General features: G+C 40.5%; 1 protein-coding gene across 3 annotated transcripts in view; it reads left to right on the top strand.

Annotated features, from left to right (window-relative positions):
- The window catches only part of LOC124604962 (histone-lysine N-trimethyltransferase SMYD5), an 81,465-nt gene that overhangs the window by 33,248 nt on the left and 24,864 nt on the right, over window positions 1-23,353 (top strand). For all 3 annotated transcript variants that reach the window (XM_047136523.1, XM_047136524.1, XM_047136525.1), the window contains exons 6-7: window positions 20,552-20,660; window positions 22,311-22,439. In XM_047136523.1, the coding sequence (XP_046992479.1) occupies window positions 20,552-20,660; window positions 22,311-22,439 (238 nt within the window). The remainder of the gene's footprint in view (window positions 1-20,551; window positions 20,661-22,310; window positions 22,440-23,353) is intronic.

Raw genomic sequence — 23,353 nt, 5'->3', positions numbered from 1 at the left:
AAGAAATCATTCTTTATCTTTTTATTAAATTTTCACTAATAATTGTAGTAAACTCACGAAGAACAAAACTCTGAGAAGATTAGAGGGTTTCAGTATAATGGTTCCTCCCTTGGCAACGTGTTGCCTAGAGGTATAGAGAGGGTGAAGGCTTTCTACATTTCTGGTGAGACAGCCATTAGTATGGAAAGTCTCTTAGGGTTTGCTACCAGGTACTAAAATCAACTTGATTAAATATTTCAGCAATCTAACTTTTCACCACCTTCAGGAGAATGCTACTTCTGCTGCTGAGTCCCACTGAACTGGAACATCAGTTCTCAGCAGGACTCAGCAGCAGAAGCAGCGTTCTCCTGAAGATGGTCAACAGTTGGATCGCTGAAATATTGAATCAAGTTGATTTTAGTATCTGGCAGCAAACCTGAAGAGACTTTCAAGAGATTGCACCAAGCAAGCCTAGGGAGTCACAGTCATTAGTCTGGTTTAGGTTGACAGTGACATCTTTGTTGTGTGATCTCTTCATGAACTTGACATAATTAATCTTATCAAAAGGAAAATTCACTTGAGACAACTATAAAATTATGAGCCAACATTGCCTTATGGAGATGAAATTTCAGTACTACTGACACACAAGTATGAGAGTACGTACAATATCCTAGCTCCTGGAACTAGTAGTTCCTTCTTCAGGGAAAGAGAAGGGTTATTGGTGGAAGAATAAAACAGGGGATAGGTCACTTCGATGGGTCGCTCTCATTCTGGCGTCTGAAAGACCTGCCATCCTTTTTACGAGAATGGTTTGAAAAGTTCTCAGAATGGAATAGAAAAAGAGTACTTACGTCACTGAAACTTTTTTATTTTTCAATGTAGTCTCCTTGTAGGTTAATGCACTTGGTCCAATGATGTTCCAGTGCCTTGATCTCATTTAGAAAATGAGTTTTCTCCAGGCCTGCAAAATAGTTGTCAACTGTGGCTACCAATTCTTTGTTTGAAGTGAATCTTCATCCACCAAGAAAAATTTTCAGTTTTGGGAAGAGATGGAAGTCTGATGGAGCCATATCAGGTGAATAAGGTGGGCGTGGCAGCAATTCATACCTTAGTTCATGCAATTTTGCCATGGCAACAGCACATGTGTACGGGCGTGCATTGTCTTGGATAATGAATTTCTTCTTTGCTAAACATGGCCTTTTTTCGTGTATATTTTGTTGCGATTTGACCAGAGGTTAGCATAGTATTCTCCAGTAATTGTTTGCCCAGTGGGGAGATAATCTACAAACAAAATCCCCTTTGCATCCCAGAACCCTGATGCCATGACCTTTCCTGTCAAAGGAATTGTCTTTGCTTTCTTTGGTGGTGGAGAATCAGCATGTTTCCACTGCTTTGACTGTTGTTTTGTCTCTGGGGTATAGTAGTGCACACAAGTTTCAACTGTGGTCACAAACCAGTGCAAAAAACCTTGTTCGTTTCTCCTAAAAGGGTCAAACATTGTTCCAATATGTCCATTCTCGTGCATTTTTGATCCAGCGTCAAGAGTCGCGGCACCCATCTTGCAGGTAATTTTTTCATTTCTAATTCTTCAGTTAAAATGTGATATACCCTTTCAGATGGCATCTGGCAAGTGCAAGCAATTTCATGCACTTTCGAATGACGATCCTCCATAACCATTTTGTGAACTTTTGCAATGATTTCTGGAGTAGTGACACATCTTGGCCGACCACTGCAAGGGTCATCATCTAATCTCTCCTGACCAAATTTAAATTCATTTGTCCACTTGGGAACAGTTTAATGTAAAGGAGCAGGGTCACCCAGTGTCTTCTGGAAATTGGCATGATGTCCCTTGTTTTCATACTTTTCTTTATGAAGTACTTGATCACTGCTGGAATCTCAATTTTTTTTTCCACCTTCGCAAATAACTACACGAGAACAACAACAGAGCCACGTCACCACCACAGCTTTCTTCCAAGAGCACTGACATGGCCTGTGTTTACACGCAACAGTCCTATGAAAATCATGTGAACAACTCGTGCTAGCGCTGACCTCTCATTGTGATTCCGTGAACTTTTCAAACCACCCTCGTATCCTTTCACAACTTTATTATGAGACTTAAGTTTGGACTGTAATTACAGGCAAACCAATAGACCTCTCACAATATGACTTATACCAATATTTTTCTTGTTTTATTTTGCACTAGGCTGTATGGAGCGATTTGGTTGTTAGATAAATATATATTTTCATTATAGATTGTAGTAAGGGTTGTCTGACTTTGAACAGTTCCTAGTGAATACCCCAATGTAAAACTATATACCTTGAAATATATTTGCTCAATCTTAATGAAATGTTTTAGGCACATATACTGGTAGTGAAAATCTCAAGTCTCAGAATTTTTCAGCCACCCATAAAAAAGATTTTATGATTTTTCCAAAATAACTTTTTTCAGCCCAGGATTTAACATATAACACAAAGTGAGGGTTTGTTTCGAAGGTCTCTTTTGTGATTATAAGAACATGCAGGTATGGTGATATGGATTTGGTAAAGAATAATACAGAAGAGTGGTTGTGTGCGATTAGCAGCATACACAGCTGTGAAATTGAGTGCAGCATTGCTGTGTGCCCTCACCTTCCTCCAGACGGTTGGGAAACAGGATGCTATTGTTATTATCTGGAATGCTGTGTTTATTATCCGATTGTCTCCATCGTACAATGATACCTTCGAGGTCACTGCTGTCAGCAGATGAACTTGCAATAGCAGAAAATGCTGCTTATTTCTCTCGAAGTGAGGGTGTAAAAGTTGGTGACAATGTGTTTCTTTGTATCAGAAAGTGGCACGCTGTCATGGAATATAATTTTTGTCGATGAAGACAAAAGAGAATAATGAATATGTCACCCAGGTCAAGAAAGAAACAATGTTTTTGTCCAGGGCATCCGAAAATCCAGCTCAACATTTTACTTTATGCACAGTTTGAAGAACTATTCATAATTTTTCATGGTTAAAGTATTCCTCATCAGTTAAAAACCTCCACCTGAAACTGATAGAAAATGTGGCAAATTTACCCAATATTTTAATCTCTGCCCTTCTGTAGGTGTTAAAAACTTGAGATTATGTTTCAAAAAACTTAACAGAAAACCACTGCTAATGAAGGCTGTGACGGCTGCTGCATGCCAAAATACCTTCTTTAGAAGAATGAGAGCTACAAACATAGGGCTACAAGATGTTTACAGAACAGACCTGGTGTGGACAGAATCACACAATGATGTATGTGTGGCAAGAAAATGTGCTTGAATCTTTAGAAAACAGTTTTGGCAACTATAACCAATACCGAGGATACAGTCAACAAATTTATGAATGGTGCAGAGGGTTCAAAACACCATCTGCAGCTTGGAAATACATCATAATTTTACACATCAGAAATAAAGAAGAAACCACGACCAAATTAACTTGGCTCAGGTTAGTTGTTTTTATAGATGGAAATGTCGTGTGGCTTGGGCCTCCCATCGGGTGGGCCGTTCGCCTGGTGCAGGTCTTTCCATTTGACGCCACGTCGGCGACCTGCGCGTCGATGGGGATGAAATGATGATGATTAGGACAACACAACACCCAGTCCCTGAGTGGAGAAAATCTCCGACCCAGCCGGGAATCGAACCCGGGCCCTTAGGATTGACAGTCTATCACGCTGACCACTCAGCTACCGCGGCGGACCGTTTTTATAGATCAAGTGCTATACCATACAATAGTCGATCAGTTGAGCATGTCATGACTGAAAGGTGATATCATATCTTGGATAGCACGAAAGAATAAGTCACTGCACCTGGAGTTGACTGTTTTGGAAAATTCTCTAAGGCAGAGGTGATACTCCCAGCCAGAATTTTTAAACAACTCTCTATATAAAATCCGCCTCACACTGTACAGTCACAGTGGTTGTAAATTCTTACAACCACAAAGGAGACCTTCAAAATAAACCCACACTTTCTGTTACATGTTTATTGTGGGTTGAGAAAAAGTTACTTTAGAAAAATCATAAGAACTTTTTTATGGGTGACTGAAAAGTTCTTTAACTTGAGATTTCCACTACCAATATACTGTATGTGCCTATAGCATATTAAGATTTTATTACCATCAAACAAATACATTTCAAGCTGTATTGTTTTAAAATGAACAGTTCCTAGCAAAGACGCTCAAAACTGGACAATACATACTACAATCTAAAATAAAAAATATGTATTGAACATTAAAACCACAAAGCTCCATTAGCCTAATGCAGAATAAAACTAGAAAAATATTGGTATAACTCTTTCGTGAAGGCCTATTCATTTGCTTGCAATTGCCTAAACTCAAGTTTCCATCATAAAAAAAGTCCGACATTATTGATTACTGCTCGACCACAAGATCAGATTTAAAAGAAGGCACTGAAACAATTAAGAGGTGAGCTGCTAGATTTGTTACTGGTAGGTTTGACAACACACAAGTATTATAGAGATGCTTCAGGAACTCAAATGGGAATTCCTGGGGAAAAGGGCCTTCCTTCTCGAGGAACACTGTTGAGAAAATTTAGAACCAGCATGTGAATCTGACTATAGGACAATTCTACCGTTGCCAATGTTCATTTCCCATAAAGACCATGGAGATAAGAGAAGTTAGGGCTTGCATGGAGGTATATACACCGTTGTCCTTAATTTTACAAATGTCACTCATTACTGATCAGTTACTATACAATCTGTTTGTCATTATGATGCTGAAACACTGACTGAATAGACATACAGTCTTAAATGTTTTTGCGTCTTAATGAACACATGTGCAAATAAATAACTGCGTGAGCCATGACACCCTACTAAAAATAGGAAAGAAGTATTATTGCACTAGACCATCCTGTACTATAATTTGGTAATGAGGAGATGCTAGACCACAGGTATAATTTCCTTCAGTTATGTACTGAAACTTCTTGAAAATCCCTTCCCTCACCTTCCAGGGTGACTTATTACCAGTCATATAATCATTAAAAAGCAGTGTGTGTGAGGGCCTATGGCACTCTTGAACATTGTCACCCCACAAAGTTCTTAGTCACATGAATGTCCCTATTGAAAAGTCTGTATTGTGCAACCTGCCAATACCAAATCCTAATGCCTCACAGCTGTTTAATGCATCTACCACATAAATAGAAAAAGGAATTCCAAGTTTGAGGATATATCATTTCAGTGGTCATTAATTCAATGTCACTTTTGGCTTTCATAGACATAGATACACTAAACAGTGTTGTCTGCTAGCATAAGTTGGTTGTGCTCAGTGAGCAAATTCAGTACTGGTTGATGTCATTTTATTTCTATTAATTCTACAATTCCCATCAGCACCTTGTGTGTGTTTCTCGCTCCACTTAAATCAATAGTTTGAATGCTTCTGAACTCAGCAAGTAGTTGCTACAGTAACTATCGAACACTCTCACAGCTCCCAAAATCCTCTAGGTTTCAATGTAGGGTACTTCCACTTCCTCACTCCTAAAAAAGAAATGATAGTAATGTCCTGTCCCTGATTTAATCTGAATCAGATGACAGTCTCAGATCTGACAACGCTGAGAAGGAAAACCAGCCACTTTCTTTTTAAAGAAATGATCTCTTTGTTTGACTAAATGATTTAAAGAACCTTGTAAAACCTAAATCTGGATGTTGACAGCAATTTTATTCCCAATTCTCTCAAATGTAAGTTAAGTTTCGTATCCAGTTTATCACCTTGCTTAATTTTTCTTGCACTTTTGTTTTTTCTACTCTCTTCCATAGCATTTTTTCCTGTCATTTTGTATTTACATGCTACTTTCTTTCAGTTAGTAAACATTTACCTCTTTTCTTTCTTTTCTCGTCTTATACTCTCTTTTCCATCTTTTTCTGCCATTTGTCCGCTTTTTGTTTCCATTTGTAACCTATGTTTTTTACCTGGTTATTAATGACACTTCATTACTAATGTTGGAGGTATTGCATTGTAGCCTTTCTTGCACTTTCTCCCTCCCCCCCCCCCCCCCCCCTCTCTCTCTCTCTCTCTCTCTCTCTCTCTCTCTCTCTCTCTCTCTCTCTCTCTCTCTCTCTCTCTCCCTCCCTCCCTCCTATGCCCCGTCTCTTTCTCTCAATTCAGTGGGTGGAGTATTTTCCTGCCCTCCAGTACTTGTACAGTTCTTTCTCTCCCTATTTCTTCTCTCACCCTTTATCTTCATGACATCACCTAATGAAACATGTTCTGCATAATAAAAATTCAATCAGTTTTTAATTCAAGTGTATGCAAGCCCAGTTTCTTTTACGTCTGCTTGGGTGACTGGTAAGCACGCATTCTTCTTCACATTAAAATTTGGATAGTATAGGCACTCCGACAAATTTTACACCTCTTTTAGTAATGGAACTAGTGCTAATTGACGTAAGCTAAAGTACTTCCTGTTACAAATGGTATATTAAAAATGTATGCTGAACTGAAACTTGAACCAGGACCCTCAACTTCTGCAGTGAATGCCGTTACAGAGTAAGCTATCTGCAGAGGACTGTGATGTATCTTCACAACTTCAGTTCATTCAGTAACTCTCATAACTTCAAAACTTCTCAAAGCTCTTCTGCATACCTTTCTGAACTAGCACCCATGGAAGGAGGGAGGGGGCAAAAAGAATCATACAGAAATTTGCTTAGCCAAACCTTTCTTCCAGAAGTGTTAGTCGATTAAGGTATGCGTAAGAGCTTTTGTGAAATTTGGAGAGAGGGGTGGTACTGTCATGGTCACCAACATTGCTGTACTATTGGGGGTGAAAGTGTTGATTAGATGCTGCTTCTGGTGAACATCTTGTTGTGTAAGTGAAATTAATTACATGAAACTGATCTGGCTGAATAATTTATGCCTCATACGGGCAATGCAGATTTCTTTTACTACTTGCAGATGTTCATGTCCTGTAATTTTGCTGATAGTGATCATGTCATGTAAGGGATTAAGTAACTCATCCCTACCACCATTACACAAAATAAGATATATTTGTCATTGAAAACCAAGTAGCAGAAGTTTATTATGGACTTTAGCAAAGAGTACATTGTTGGACAACCAAAACCATGTTGAGTATTTTAAGTTAACACCTAGCAGTGGACAGGGTACACTCCAAAATTAAATGAAACAGTGCAAATGAGAATGCATGCATGCACTAACACATGCACATGTATTGCAAGGGAGATTAATGGTGGGATGGCTCACTTCATGGAGGCAGGTCTCATGTCAATGCATTGGCAGCAGTGGAGAGAGAGAGATCATGGACAGCCACATTGCTCAGTTAAGGACTGCAAAAAGCTGGGAGAGAAGAATGGCATGCTGGCAGATTTATAGACTTTCCTTTCAAGGGTTTCTGCTGAGCCAGCCCGCTCCAAGCTCCAGATACCAATACAAGTTGGGGGTGACCTGAAAGAACCACTCCCAACTCTAACCAGCCCAGGCCAATGGTAGGCATCTCCCACAGGTGGCAAAATGTGGCTGTATAGTGCCAAAGGCAGCGGAGGGGTTTCATGTTTGAGGCAGTTGGTGCCATATTTATGGGACTGTACAATATTCAACTTCCTAATGGCCAAAGTTGGTGCCCTTTTTAAAAGCCAAAGTCTTTCGTGAGTTGACTAGCTGCTCTGGCAGTTCACAATTAATATATTTCATTGGCTGATTAATTTTGATATTTGTGCTTTAACTTTCAAAAGAGAGGGTGGCAGCTTCTCTTTCACAGCTGCTTTAGAAATGAAGTATTACAAGACATACTGATGAATAAAACGGTAAAGACAGATCCATGACTCATACTGGTGTACCACACTTGATTTTCTATCTTTGCATTTCCCAGGCAGTGCTCTGAGTCTCAGATTGGCACACAACTTTAACCTGTCAGGAAGTTTCACAGCAATGCTCACTCCGTGTCTCTCCCCCCTCCTAAAGCCATGCAGAATATTTTTTTTCCAGCTCAGGCCAAGGCACTAAAGCTTTATGAATTACCTAATATATAGAAACAGGGTATGCCAGTAAGGTCATACACTACATAAATGAGACAGGTATTAAGCTTTTATAAACTGCTTTGAAGCACCTTTAGTTATATTTTTGATAGTGTAATGAGTTGTAACATAGTTCTATTATTTATAAAAGACTTGATGCAAGTCATCACTAATGTACTCCTTCAGAATATTGGCAGTCTTGTTATGCCACTTTCTGGTAATTACCTATTTCATATTAAACCTACTAACAACAAAAAAGTGTTATCGTGGGAATTTAGTTAAATATAGTTAATTTTTTTCTTGAAAGAGGACATGATTCAGCAGCCTGTTGACCTACAGTATGTTATTCAGACAACTAAACATCCACTCTAGGATACAGGTTACAGAATAGAGTGGAAAATAAACAACATGCCTTCTTTGACATCGTAATAACGAGGAATATACAATGCATGGGGCTAACAAAAGAGCTAAATATATAGGTTAGAAGTCTTGAAGATGAGAGGCAACTCTTCAGCTAGATTGTAAGAAATGAAAAGGTTATAGTGCAAGTCAAATCTGGGTGTGCCAACTGAGCCTTCACTGCACAAGGCATTTTTCCGTACATTTGTTGTGAACAGACAAAATTGGTTGTATTTTGATAAATAAAACTATTAATCATATATAGTTGATGTTCCTGAGACATATTGATACTCATTTTCATCTATGATAGTAATGTAGACCAAAGCAATGGATTAAAATTTGTAGAAACACCGAGATTTGAACCTGGGTCTCCTGCTTACTAGGCAGATGTAAGCACACTACTGCGGCTAACACTGCTGCACAGATTACATCTCCCACCGTGATGCAAATTACAACTCATGTCTCAGTCCATTGCTGCTGCATAGTAAGCAAGGGACCTGGGTTCGAATTTGAGTGGTGGTACAAATTTTAATTCACTGCTTTGGCCTACATTATTATGTAGATAAATAAAACATTATCTAGAAACAGTATGATGTTGACTAAAAAATTAACAATCTTTATTTGTAGTGTTGGGTTTCACTTACCATGTGCTTGCAGAAAATTGCTTTTTACATTGCAAAGTAATAAGTTACCATTATGATTCTGAAATACAGGGCATTGCAGAAACCTAAATCATGCATTAAGTATTTGTGATAAAGTGTTCTATTTTTAATAGTATGGAAGTTCTGGCTAAAGTTAACATACCTTGTTTATTTGGAGAGAATACAGTCAGCATTTAGAACTGAATGCTAGAAAGCCTAAATATAGAGCTCTGCAAATGAAAGTAGACATCTATCTAAACAAGTCAAAGTCCCACAAATGCAGCACTCCACGTGCATGTCACAACGATTACACTCTTTCAGTAGAAACAAACATTTGCCCACAAAGGAGATTATCTGCTGGTATCACAGAAAATTTGGAGCTGCATCTTGACAGCATTAACCAACCTGCTGAAGCAGATTTCTTCACAGCTTGCAGCCTCTTCCCATATCTTCACCACAGACTCCTGCTTAACTCTGTAACACAGTTGTTTACTCACGGACTCCTGCACTCTGCCAACCATGCTGAAAACAAAGTGATCACTATTGATTAATCATATGATGACTTGCTTTGTCAACTTCCTGAAGTCAGTTGTCCATTGTCTACTCAAACACTGGTAAAACTCTCAACAGAACATCACACTGTCGCCATGCCAGAACCACCAGTTCATGCCCTACCTCATTGTCTGTCCCCAAAGGGCTCTCTGTTACGTTAATACCTGGAATCAGTCCCCCTTTAGGTAGCTGGGCCTCGCCACTCCATATTACATCTAAGAAGAGCAACGGGCTCAACGCCAGTATGATACTTGATCATTAACCTGTGCGACCTATTGAAATTTTGCTGTACATATTCAAAGCAAGTCAATTTTCTCCCTAATAAACCTCATCTATTCTTTCTATTGTATATGTATTGCAGCAGATGATATACTCAAAACCACTGTTTGCACCCCCATTTGAACTGTACAAATTTCTTCAAATGGCATTTGTACTGTACAATGGTGCTCAGGCTTTCCAATGCTTCATGGACTGGCTTTCCATGCTTCATAGATGAGATGACTAGAGGCCGAGTTCTGTTAGTTCCCCATTAATGACTTGTTTCTAATGATGTCCAGTGTGCCAGGGTATCTAGCCCACCTATAGGAACTGTCCATTCAACTGTGAGAACATGGCTTAGTAATTATCCCATCAAAATGTGTCTTTGGGGCAATGGAAGTAAAAACTTGTATGAAATCCATCCATCTCAAGACTGAGTGGAAGCTTTTTCTCAGTTCTGATTGCCGCAACAGTAGATGAATTACTCCATTTCTTGCATGCATACTACATACATACGTATCGGTGATCACAGGCCCTGAAGATGTGCCGACCTTACTTTGTTCCTCCATAGATGGTGATCTTGTGCACTTTGGATTCATTTCTCATGGACACCCAACTGCTGATAGTACATATGCAGTTCATCCTCCCACTGCTTCTTCAGTCTTCCTATTGGATGAGTTCTATCAAGTTTTCCCATAAGCACAGCTTTAGCATGCCACATTCCTGGTCTCCTGTCAATGTGCCATGTCAGGCTTATTCTCTCCATTTTCTTTTTCTGCATGAGGTCCAGTTGCTTTATTATGTCGTACAGTTCCTGGTTCTTCCTACATCTCATTGTGTTCTCTTCGTGGATTGGTCCAAAGATCTTTCTCATGATTTTCCATTCAAAGATCACAGGTTCTCTTCATCTTTTTTCATGGTACCATTTCTTGGGATTGACAATTCTGTATGAACATTTTATGCACAATCAAGCATTGTTGGCAATAAATTTCAACAAATTCCTGATATGTTCAAATAAACCTGGAGACTCGCTGCAGTTGACTGATTTAAAGAAACCATCCTTCTCCAGAGTAAAGGCTAGGTTTGTAGAGGCTGTTGTATCAGCTCACCCTCTTCCCGATACGCCTGTCTTTTATGATGGATGCATCATGAACTGCCACTGGAGTCATATTGCAATGTGCACAACATTAACATTCAGTAAAAAAATTATCATGAACACAAAAAAATTGGTTATCTTACAGCCACAAGCCCTATGTGAGCTACCCTTCAATCAAAATGATTAATGGAAAATCTCATATAAAGATGTGAAACAAATACTAAGAAAGAGATAGAGGGGCTGGCCAGTACTTACCTCAGCTCAGTACAGCCGATAGATACACAAAAAACAGAACCAAAAATTTATGTTCCTAGCTTTCGGAACAAATGTTCCTTCATCAGGGAGGAGAGAGGGGAAAGAAAGGGAAGAAGGGAAAGTGGATTCAGTTACTCACAACCCAGGTTATGAAGCAACAGGGAAAGGAAAACAGGGAGGGTAGCAAGGATGGAGGCATGGTTGTCAGAGGGAAGCCAAAGATATTCTACTGGAAGTACTGTGCCAGCTTCAAACCAAAGAGGATGCATACAGAAGTAAAGAGGTATATAGTATAAAGATAGACACAATTATGTAGGATGAAAAGATGCGTGAAAGGCTAAAGAGGAAAGGGAAAGAGGAGAAGACTGAAGAGTAAATGGGAGTGAGGTTGTTTAACGTAGGTTCAGTCCAGGGGGATGGCGGGATGAAAGGATGTGCTGGAGGATGTGCTGGAGTGCAAGTTCCCATCTCCGCAGTTCAGAGGGACTGGTGTTGGGTGGGAGAAGCCAAATGGCACATACAGTGTAGCAGGTTCCTAGGTCCCTAGAATTATGCTGGAGGGCATGCTCCGCTACCGGGTATTGGACATCTCCTAGGTGGACAGTTCGTCTGTGTCCGTTCATGCACTCAGCCAGTTTAGTTGTTGTCATACCAATGTAAAAGGCTGTGCAGTGCAGGCATGTCAGCTGATAAATGACATGTGTAGTTTCACACGTGGCCCTGCCTTGATGTGTATGTTTTACCAGTAGCGGGGCTGGAGTAGGTGGTTGTGGGGGGATGCATGGGGCAGGTTTTGCAGCGGGGTCAGTTACAGGGGTAGGAACCACTGGGTAGAGAAGGTAGTCTGGGAATATTGTAGGGTTTAACAAGGATGTTACGGAGGTTAGGGGGGCGACAAAAGGCAACTCTGGGTGGTGTGGGGAAAATTTTGTCAAGGGATGATCTCATTTCAGGGGTTGACTTGAGAAAGTCATATCCCTGGCGGAGTAATTTGTTGATGTATTCGAGGCCAGGATAATATTGGGTGAGAAGGGGGATGCTTCTGTGTGGTCTGGGGGTAGGAACATTGTTGTTGGATGGGGAGGAATGTATTGCTCGGGAGATCTGTTTGTGGACAAGGTCTGCAGGATAGTTGCGGGAGAGGAAAGCACTGGTCAGGTTATTGGTGTAATTGTTGAGGGATTCGTCACTGGAGCAGATACGTTTGCCACGAATACCTAGGCTGTAGGGAAGGGAGCGTTTGATGTGGAATGGATGGCAGCTATCAAAGTGAAGGTACTGTTGTTTTTTTGTGGGTTTGATATGGACAGAGGTGTGGATGTGAGCTTCAACAAGATGTAGGTCAACATCCAGGAAGGTGGCTTGGGTTTTGGAGAAGGACCAGGTGAAATTCAGATTCGAAAAGGAGTTGAGGTTATGGGGGAAATTAAGGAGTGTTTCTTCACCATGAATCCAGACCACAAAGATGTCATCTATAAACCTATACCAGGCCAGGGGAAGGAGCTGTTGGGTCTTCAGGTAAGCCTCCTCCATGCAGCCCATGAAGAGGTTGGCATAGGACAGAGCCATCCTGGTTCCCATCGCTGTTCCCCTGATTTGTTTGTAGGTCTGGCCTTCAAAAGAGAAGTAATTATGGGTGAGGATGAAGTTGGTAAGTGTGATAAGGAACGAGGTTTTTGGAAGATCTTCGGGTGGGCATTGGGAGAGGTAGTGCTCAAGGGCAGAGAGACCATGGATATGTGGGATGTTTGTGTAAAGGGATGTAGCATCTATGGTGACAAGAAAGGTTTCAGGTGGGAGAGGAGTGGGAATGGATTTGAGGTGTTCTAGGAAGTGGTTTGTGTCTTTGATGTAGGATGGGAGTCTGCGGGTGGTAGGTTGGAGGTGTTGGTCTACCAGAGCTGAGATATGTTCCGTTGGGGCTTTGAAGCCTGCTACAATGGGACAGCCAGGATGGTTCTCTTTGTGGATTTTGGGTAATAGGTAGAAGTTAGGGGTACGTGGCTCAGGTGGAGTGAGTAAGTCTATGGAAGCCTTTGTGCGGCCTTGTGAGGGACCTTGGATTATTAGGATTTTCTGCAGCTCAGTCTGGATGGAGGGAATGGGATCCTGGGTAACAGCTTTGTAGGTTGAGGTGTCGGAGAGTTGACGCAGTCCTTCTGCCACATACTCCACACGGTCAAGTACCACAGTTGTGGAGCCTTTATCCGCCGGGAGGATGACAATAGAGCAGTCTGTTTTCAGCTCCTTAATGGCACGGGATTCAGCTGGGGTGATGTTGGGGGTTGTTGGGATGTTCTTCAAGAAGGACTGGGAGGCAACACTGGATGTGAGAAATTCCTGAAATGTCTGCAAGGGATGGTTTTGGGAGAGGGGAGGAGGATCCCTTTGAGAAGGTGGTCGGAACTGTTCTAGACAGGGTTCAACACTGGGTCTAGTATTTGGGGGCTGTGTTTGGGTAGTGAAGTGATATTTACAGTTGAGGTTACGGGTGAATGAGAGGAGATCTTTAACCAGGGAAGTGTGGTTGAATTTAGGTGTGGGGCTAAAGGTTAAGCCTTTTGATAGAACAGATGTCTCTGGAGGAGAGAGGAATCTGGATGAGAGGTTTAGAACTGAATTGGGACTGGTGATATCTGGTATTTGACTGTGGTTATAGTTGAGATTTGGTCTGTGTGGGGTATGTGCTGGGATGGGGAGATTGAGTAGGGTGGCTAGGCTAGGTTTGTTGGCTATGAGGGGGGTTTGTTGAAGGTTCTGTTGTGGTTGGTGTTTGTGAGGGATTGGGAGAGGGACCCCACTTCTTAGGTGTTGCACTAGCACTGTGGATAGTTTTTTCAGGTGGTGTGTGGCATGGAACTCAAGTTTGCAGCTGGCTTCTAGGATGATGTTCCTGAGTGTGTTCTCCAAGCAAGAGTTTGAGAGGTGGAGGACTTTGAAGAGAGATAGGAGCTGTTGGGACTGGTGGTTACATGAAGTAGTGTAGAGTCAAATACCAGATATCACCAGTCCCAATTCAGCCATTCACACAATGGCTTCCATAGACTTACTCAATCCACCTGAGCCACGTACCCCTACCTTCTACCTATTGCGCAAGATCCACAAAGAGAACCATCCTGGCTGTCCCATTGTAGCAGGCTTCAAAGCCCCAACGGAACATATCTCAGCTCTGGTAGACCAACACCTCCAACCTATCACCTGCAGACTCCCATCCTACATCAAAGACACAAACCACTTCCTAGAATGCCTCAAATCCATTCCCACTCCTCTCCCACCTGAAACCTTTCTTGTCACGATAGATGCTACATCCCTTTACACAAACATCCCACATACCCATGGTCTCTCTGCCCTTGAGCACTACCTCTCCCAACGCCCACCCGAAGATCTTCCAAAAACCTCGTTCCTTATCACACTTACCAACTTCATCCTCACCCATAATTACTTCTCTTTTGAAGGCCAGACCTACAAACAAATCAGGGGAACGGCCATGGGAACCAGGATGGCTCCGTCCTATGCAACCTCTTCATGGGCTGCATGGAGGAGGCTTACCTGAAGACCCAACAGCTCCTTCCCCTGGCCTGGTATAGGTTTATAGATGACATCTTTGTGGTCTGGACTCATGGTGAAGAAACACTCCTTAATTTCTTCCATAACCTCAACTCCTTTTCGAATCTGAATTTCACCTGGTCCTTCTCCAAAACCCAAGCCACCTTCCTGGATGTTGACCTACATCTTGTTGAAGCTCACATCCACACCTCTGTCCATATCAAACCCACAAAAAAACAACAGTACCTTCACTTTGATAGCTGCCATCCATTCCACATCAAACGCTCCCTTCCCTACAGCCTAGGTATTCGTGGCAAACGTATCTGCTCCAGTGACGAATCCCTCAACAATTACACCAATAACCTGACCAGTGCTTTCCTCTCCCGCAACTATCCTGCAGACCTTGTCCACAAACAGATCTCCCGAGCAATACATTCCTCCCCGTCCAACAACAATGTTCCTACCCCCAGACCACACAGAAGCATCCCCCTTCTCACCCAATATTATCCTGGCCTCGAATACATCAACAAATTACTCCGCCAGGGATATGACTTTCTCAAGTCAACCCCTGAAATGAGATCATCCCTTGACAAAATTTTCCCCACACCACCCAGTGTTGCCTTTTGTCGCCCCCCTAACCTCCGTAACATCCTTGTTAAACCCTACAATATTCCCAGACTACCTTCTCTACCCAGTGGTTCCTACCCCTGTAACTGACCCCGCTGCAAAACCTGCCCCATGCATCCCCCGACAACCACCTACTCCAGCCCCGCTACTGGTAAAACATACACATCAAGGCAGGGCCACGTGTGAAACTACACATGTCATTTATCAGCTGACATGCCTGCACTGCACAGCCTTTTACATTGGTATGACAACAACTAAACTGGCTGAGTGCATGAACGGACACAGACAAACTGTCCACCTAGGAGATGTCCAATACCCAGTAGCGGAGCATGCCCTCCAGCATAATTCTAGGGACCTAGGAACCTGCTACACTGTATGTGCCATTTGGCTTATCCCACCCAACACCAGTCTCTCTGAACTGCGGAGATGGGAACTTGCACTCCAGCACATCCTCCAGCACATCCTTTCATCCCGCCATCCCCCTGGACTGAACCTACGTTAAACAACCTCACTCCCATTTACTCTTCAGTCTTCTCCTCTTTCCCTTTCCTCTTTAGCCTTTCACGCATCTTTTCATCCTACATAGTTGTGTCTATCTTTATACTATATACGTCTTTACTTCTGTATGCATCCTCTTTGGTTTGAAGCTGGCACAGTACTTCCAGTAGAATATCTTTGGCTTCCCTCTGACAACCATGCCCCCATCCTTGCTACCCTCCCTGTTTTCCTTTCCCTGTTGCTTCATAACATGGGTTGTGAGTAACTGAATCCACTTTCCCTTCTTCCCTTTCTTTCCCCTCTCTCCTCCCTGATGAAGGAACATTTGTTCCGAAAGCTAGGAACATAAATTTTTGGTTCTGTTTTTTGTGTATCTATCGGCTGTACTGAGCTGAGGTACGTACTGGCGAGCCCCTCTATCTCTTTGTTAGTATTTGTTCCTACCCTTCAATCAGAAAGCTTAGGCATATGCGTGAAGGTAGGCACTTCACCATTAAAGACCATAAGCCAGTTGTGTTCACCTTCCATCAGAAATCAGGAAAAGCATGCCTATACTAGCTGCACCATCTAGATTTCTCTGTGCAGTTCACTACATACATTCAACATGTTGATGGTGAGCAGAATGGACCTGGCGGATGTACTATCCCACATTCACACCACTGTGGAGGAAAGAACTTACCTTCATAGCACTACTCAATGCACAGGAAAGAGGCAACAAACTGAAGACATAGCTCAAAGCACTGCCAGGCTTAGAGCTCTAACACATTCAAATCCCATACCCAAGTATAGTGCTACACTGCAACATGATCTATACCACAAGTATGTCATTTTGTCACATATTTTACATTACTATGTAAAATAAGACAGAGGCAACCATTTACCTATAGAAGATTGGTGTGTTGTACGCAGAAGAGCATAATAGAGAATAGTTAACACTAGCTTTTGAGCTCTTGCTGTTTTTTCTAGTAATGTGACACACATTTACACATGCAACCACACAGACATCCAAACTTACACACTTGCAGTAATGACTAGTCTCGTTGCTATCACGAGTGTGTATATCTTGGTGTCTGTATTTGTGAATATGTGTACTCTTGCTACAAAAAGAGCAAGAGCTTTGAAGCTAGTGTTAACTGTTTTCTATTACATGTTTCTGTGAGCAGTGAACCAGTCCTATAAAGGTAAGTGGTTGCGTTTCCATTGTAATACATATTTTTCTGTCCAGGAATTTCTGTTGTTGTTTATCTAACATTAAGCATGCCTCATACTTTTGAATTCTGCAGGAGAAGTTAATTTTGGATGTGCTTTCACAACCCAGCTCTTGTATAGTGTTTTGTGTCAGTCTAGCAGAAAGTGGGCTGGCATTACCATGGAGTAGCATCACTTCATGCAGCCTTCCTGGTTGTTGTTCTTTGATTGCATCTGCAAGACATCTCAGCTGTTGACAACAAATGTCAGCAGTGATGGTTACACTTTAGAGAAGCAGTTCGTAGTATACCACACCACTGCTGTCCCACTAGATGCAGAGCTTTTGTGGATGCGTGCAGTTCTTTGCACGGGGAGTTGCAGCTTTGTTTGAGCTTCTCCCATTCCTTTCTTTGTCTTACATTAGCATAAAGAAACCATCTCTAATCACCAGTAATGTTACGGGATAGTGTTGTTCTTGAGCCAATTGATGACAAGCAAGCAGAGATGCACATACGGCCACCTCCTGAGATTTTTGTGGTTTTGTCTTAGAGCATGCTGTACCCATACACCGATTTTTGAACCTTATCCATTGCATGTCACAGTTAATTATATTCACCAGTTCTCAAGTTCACTGATTTTGATCATTGTGGATTAAAGCGTTTAAATGATCTTAATCAAACCCTGAAGGTCTTCCTGAAGGTGGAGAGTCACTAATGTCAAAATAATCCTTCTTAAAATGAAAAACCCATTTTCTTGCTGCGCTCTGTCCAACGGTGCAAATTTTTCTGGCTGCCTTCGCTGCTGTCACCCCCCTACTGAACTCAAACAGAAGAATATGTTGGAAATTTTCCAATTTCTCCACTTGCCACTCCATTTTTCTAGTGTCCACAGCTCCACTCACTATCTCCAAATGACAATATGTAAACTCAAACAGCGACAGTGAACTACAAACAAAAAATGATAATTAATAACACATAGCAACCAGAATACCAACATGCAAAACAAAAATGCTATGAACTTGCGCACTAATCTATGCACCACCAGATCTAGACAGAATAACTTTCTAACCAGAATATAAGAAAACAGTACCAGTTAAAGATTATATCTTTATACATTGTTCCTCAGTTGTGAGGGGCACACTTTGATGAAAATGGGTAGCCTTAATGGTTTGTCAGATAATTGGGGAAAAAATACTTGGATTGTAGAAATCAAATAAGAGTAATGTTTCTGGAGAGAAAAAAAGGTCTAGAGTTATGGGTCCACTTGCAGCACTGATACTTACAAAGTTAAGAGAGATACTTTACAAATATAGTACTTTTCTATTAATCTTCACCATTTTCTTTGAAAGCTCTTTCCAATTATATCACAAGTAGAAATATAATATTTTGATAAGCAGCTTGTTTGATAACAAACAGCATCTTGTGGAAGGAAATTAAGTTATATAATATCAAACAATGGAAAATCCAGGAAGGGATTTTTGTTGTGCCTATCTGTGACTCAGCATCTCCACCATGTGTTAAGTTACATAATAATTATTAGAAGTAGAATCACAGTACAGTTTCAGAATTTCACTAGAGATAAAAAAGTGTTATCAAGAATGTCATCGGTTAGTCTATAAACATGGTAGAGCTCATGATATACCTCTGCAGTACAAAAATGAGAATATTAGTGATCAATCAGAAATATGCAAAACATTTATTAATCATAGCTGTGAACAGTAGGAAATGTACATCAAAATATTTTGCTGTAAGACCATAAAAACAAAATTTTTGAACAGGGATGTTCCAAAGTCGTTATATAATATGCAACTGCAGAACTAAAAACAAAGAGACTGAGTTAATTACTAAATGACTGCAACAAACTCAAATGAATTTGTTAAAATATAAATAGATTTCTGAATATTGCTGCACAAAACAATAGCACTTAGTATCGTGTAAGTAACATTGTTTCAGGAGTAATGTAAAATAGGATTAATCTTGACAGAATTTAATCATTGTCACTGTAGTGAGTCCATTGCTAAAGTAACTGTTGTTCCACATTTGTGCATGTATTGCTCAAATCACTATCTGCAATATCACATATAAATTTATCTTGTCCCTGTGGGTGGGGCTACTTTGTGACAAGTGTATTTTCAACTTGAAATGCTAGAGGAAATACGACTGTTACAAAGTTAATGATCAGAAATTTATTTAAACCCATGAAGAGGAAGTTAGTCACATTCATTTTAAATGTAAGAACTTCATTATATCATGAATACAAAGCTTCTGCTTTGATAAACCTACTAATTGCAATTTTCAGATATCTTGATCACTCCGGAATGCCTATTAGTCATTTTAGTGGAAAGAAGCTGCCATTCAGAGTTGACTGTCACGAGGTCTGCACTTATTGAAATATGGCATGGTGATATTTATGAAACTAATGACTGAGGACTCTCTGGATCCAGCAAGGAGACACTGGAAAACCTCATTCTTATTCACTGGAAGTTCTGTTCTCCCATATCTTTGCTTCAGTTCCTTTCTGGCCCTTGAAAATTTCAGGCACTGAGAGAGTAACTCTGTCATAGGCAGATATTTTGCTTCTGTTCAAAGGCCTGTCATAAATGTTGCCCCAAAACATAATTGATTTATTAACAGTGAAAAATATTTGTGAGTGCTAATATGATCATATGAACATGAAACACATTAGTAAACAAGTTTCCGAAATGTGAACTACATGATGAGACCACATTTCAGTAATACAGTGGCGAAGGTGCAGCCACTATATGACATATTATTAATGTATGCAGCATAAGTGTTTCAAAGTAAACTCTCAGACAATAATCATTTTCTAAGTAAAGTAAAGGAAAAATTTTGTTAATAATACTACTATATCTCCAGTTTTGACAAAGAGGAAACAAATTTGAACCCAGCTGAGGTGCTGTAAAACAGAGGGTGCCTTATGATTTTTTTCATATTCCACTGCTTTTCTCGACAAACGATAATGTTGTCTCACTTCATAAGACTTTATTGTGAAAGATGTGGATGTAATGTGCCAAATACCCTGGTAGGGAACATCATCAAATACCTTGCAGAAAACAGATCTTTACTCGAGTACTTCTAAATAAACTGCATAGACTTCAGGAAATAGCAGCTATACAAAAGTGAAATTTTATTTTCTCAAGATGATAAAATAATTGGAGAAGATCATCCTACATACTTGGAAGTGTGTTATACTATTTGTGTGGAGAAAGATACATTTAGAGAAAGTAAGTTTTAGGCACCATCCTAAAAAAAGGGGACACGAGATGAGTAGCATCTTACACGATGCCTGTTGGTTTTTGAGGATGTATGTTGTAAATGTCTCTGCACACAAAATGAGGTGAAATTGTCAAATAATGGAGAATAACAATGTGCCATTTAGAATCTTTGTTAACAATCCATACTATTTGTGTACGGAACAAGCTGATATAATAACCTGATTTTTAAATATGCATGTTATTAAAACCCATGTGATAATTATTTGTTTTAATGAGTATTTATCTTCTTCAGGCAGTATCACTATCCTCCAGAGACAGCATCTATAATGCTTCTTGCTCAAATGGTGGCTACTGTGCGTCAAGCAAAGGATAAGGAAGGTGCTCTAAATCTCTTCTTGCAGGTGAGATCTCTTTAAAAATGTTCACAATCTGTGAAATTTGTCAGAAGTGGCAGTTGTGCAGTGGTAAAAGCAGTATAGTGTGTATATAATTATACATCAACTCTGATGTATGTTGCATAGAAACAAGTAACAGAAAACAGTATTCACTCTAGCTTTCAAGCTCTTGCCCTTTATCTGCTAAAAGTGCACACATTCGCACACACTGCCACACAGACACCCAAATGCATACTCTTGTGGTAAAACTGATAATTGATAATCGATTGGCAGAAGGAGTTGGGGAGGGTTAGGGGAGGATGTGTGAAGCAAGGAGAGGGGGGGGGGGGGGGGGGGAAAGCTGGATAATGTGAGGCAGATGACTCAGCAACTGCACAACAAAGTGAAAAGAGTACAGAGAGTAGAACATGTAAGAGATATCGAGAGAAGGAGGGGAGAAAGAAGAGGAAGGTGGAAATTAAGGAGGAGACAGGGAGGGGAAAGAGAGAGAGAGAGAGAGAGAGAGAGAGAGAGAAGTAACCATCTGGCCATCATATGAATGGCCACTGCCAAACTGTGGCAAACAGCAGACTTGACCATCCATTTTCTGAAAATGTTGTACACCACAACACATACAATTTCAACAGTTGCTTTACTATATTGACCATTTGGTTACTCATTTCCAGCACCTTTCTCTGTACTAAGTAGGTGGGAATCCTCTCCAGCATATCTCTCCCCTGGTTTAAACACTAACCTGTTTCCTACTGCCTCATCTTCCCCCCCCCCGCCCCCCCCTCTCTCTCTCTCTCTCTCTCTCTCTCTCTCTCTCTCTCTCTCTCTCTCTCTCTGTGTGTGTGTGTGTGTGTGTGTGTGTGTGTGTGTGTGTGTGTGTGTGTGTGTGTGTTTTAGAAAAAATAGTAAAGGCTCAAAGCTAGTGTGAGTATTGCTTTCTGTTATGTTTTTCTACGTGCCACAAATCAATCCGCTGTAGGTGAGTGGTTGCCTTTCCCTTATTTTACATGTTGCTCTATTGAGGAGTTTCTACTATTGTTATAGAGGGAATTGGTGACACAATACTGGATTGCATTCTCAGTTGCAAGCAGAGGTTTCTGTAGGACTTCCTAGGACCCTGAATTAGTTTTTATTTTGTCAAACTACTGTAGGTGGGTGCAGGAAAGATCTAAGAAACCACAGCAGACATGCCTAGTCTTTCTATTATTTAGCATTCATTGTGAATGGGGTATATAGTAAAATATGTAGCCTCTTTTGTCATAAATGAGACTGTATTACCAAATTTTCCCAGAATTCTCTCAACACTCATTAATCAACTGTTATATAAAGTCATATCTTAATTTCATACAAGAATGTGGCAACAGACAAGAATTACTTGCAAAACTTTCAGTGATTTCAGTGTGGAAGTTTGACAGATCTGTGGTAAAATAAAAACATATGTCTCATCAAAGTATCAAACACTTGCTTCATGAGAAACATAAACCTCAGTTATGATGAAGGAATAAAACATACACAAATCAGTTTGTTGTCAGTAATTGTTTAAATTGTCTTTTTGACATTGCTAAAATGAGACCTTTAATAATGATTAACTTGTAGTGTCTGCAGTCAAAGAAACATACATTTTATACTTTTTTAGCTTAATTATATATCAATATTTATTTTCAGTTTTGCCATCGCACAGTGAATGATGAAGAGGAAATTGCTCACAAGTTACTTGGTGATGAGTATAAAGAGCAACTGGAAACCTTGCGAGGGATGTTCGCTGAAGCTTTGTATGATCCGTGTTGTGAGCAGGTGTGTATCTTGTAAATTGGTGTTATGCATGTAAAACTTAGCCCTGACATTTAATGCAATATTGAGTCTGTTGATGGGCCCTTGGTCCTGTCTCTCACTGATATGTACTGCTACAATATTTTGCTTGGGATGTTGTTGCCAATCAGTTGAAGGTATCCTTTGCTCCAGTTTGTTAATGCTTTCCACTCCTAGTTATGCTGTCAAGAGTGTTCTCCTCTGCGGATATTTATTTTGGCTGAGAAAGAGTTTTACTGATCACCTGTAAAGAACGGGTAGTTTTAAATAAGAAAGGCACAAATATGAGCTCATCCTAATATTTTATTGTTTGCTATGGGGTACATACAGTAATAACTGTTTTTGTCCAGTTTTGTTTATAATTACTTCCCATGTGTTACTTCTTGCAGCAGGATGAAGTTGACCTTACATGACTCACAGTGGAAGCTGCTAACCACCAATCCACCTTGTTATAATTTGCTCCTTTTTCTTGAATTTCTGTTCATATCATTGCTTACATGCTTCCTCTTCCTTCCTATCAAATAAAAAAAATTGTAGCTGTTTGTAATGACAACTTCAGTAAACCAGAAAAACTATTTTTTCATGATCTTATGAACTCAGTTTAAATCCTTTCACAAACCTTGTTTGCTTTTCAAACTGAACTGGCTGTTTCCTTTCACAATCAGTGATCAACTGTGTTGAGAACAATAGAGTGTACATAGCACTGTCATGAACATTTTGGATGGAAAGATAGACATGCCATTTACACATTAGACTCATTTGCGCACAGTTCATACTGCTTAAGTTTCTTCTTTTTCAAATCAGTTTGAAAATCTTTCGTCTGTGGCATAATTGTTGCTGCATATGTCTTTTTGTTTTATGCAGTTCCCTAAACTGAGAGATTGTATGGAACCAGCCAG

The sequence above is a fragment of the Schistocerca americana genome, chromosome 1, assembly GCF_021461395.2.
Source record: "Schistocerca americana isolate TAMUIC-IGC-003095 chromosome 1, iqSchAmer2.1, whole genome shotgun sequence".
Classification (NCBI taxonomy): Eukaryota; Metazoa; Arthropoda; class Insecta; order Orthoptera; family Acrididae; genus Schistocerca; species Schistocerca americana.
The sequence above is the reverse complement of the archived record's forward strand: the minus strand, read 5'-3'. Positions and strand labels throughout refer to the sequence as shown.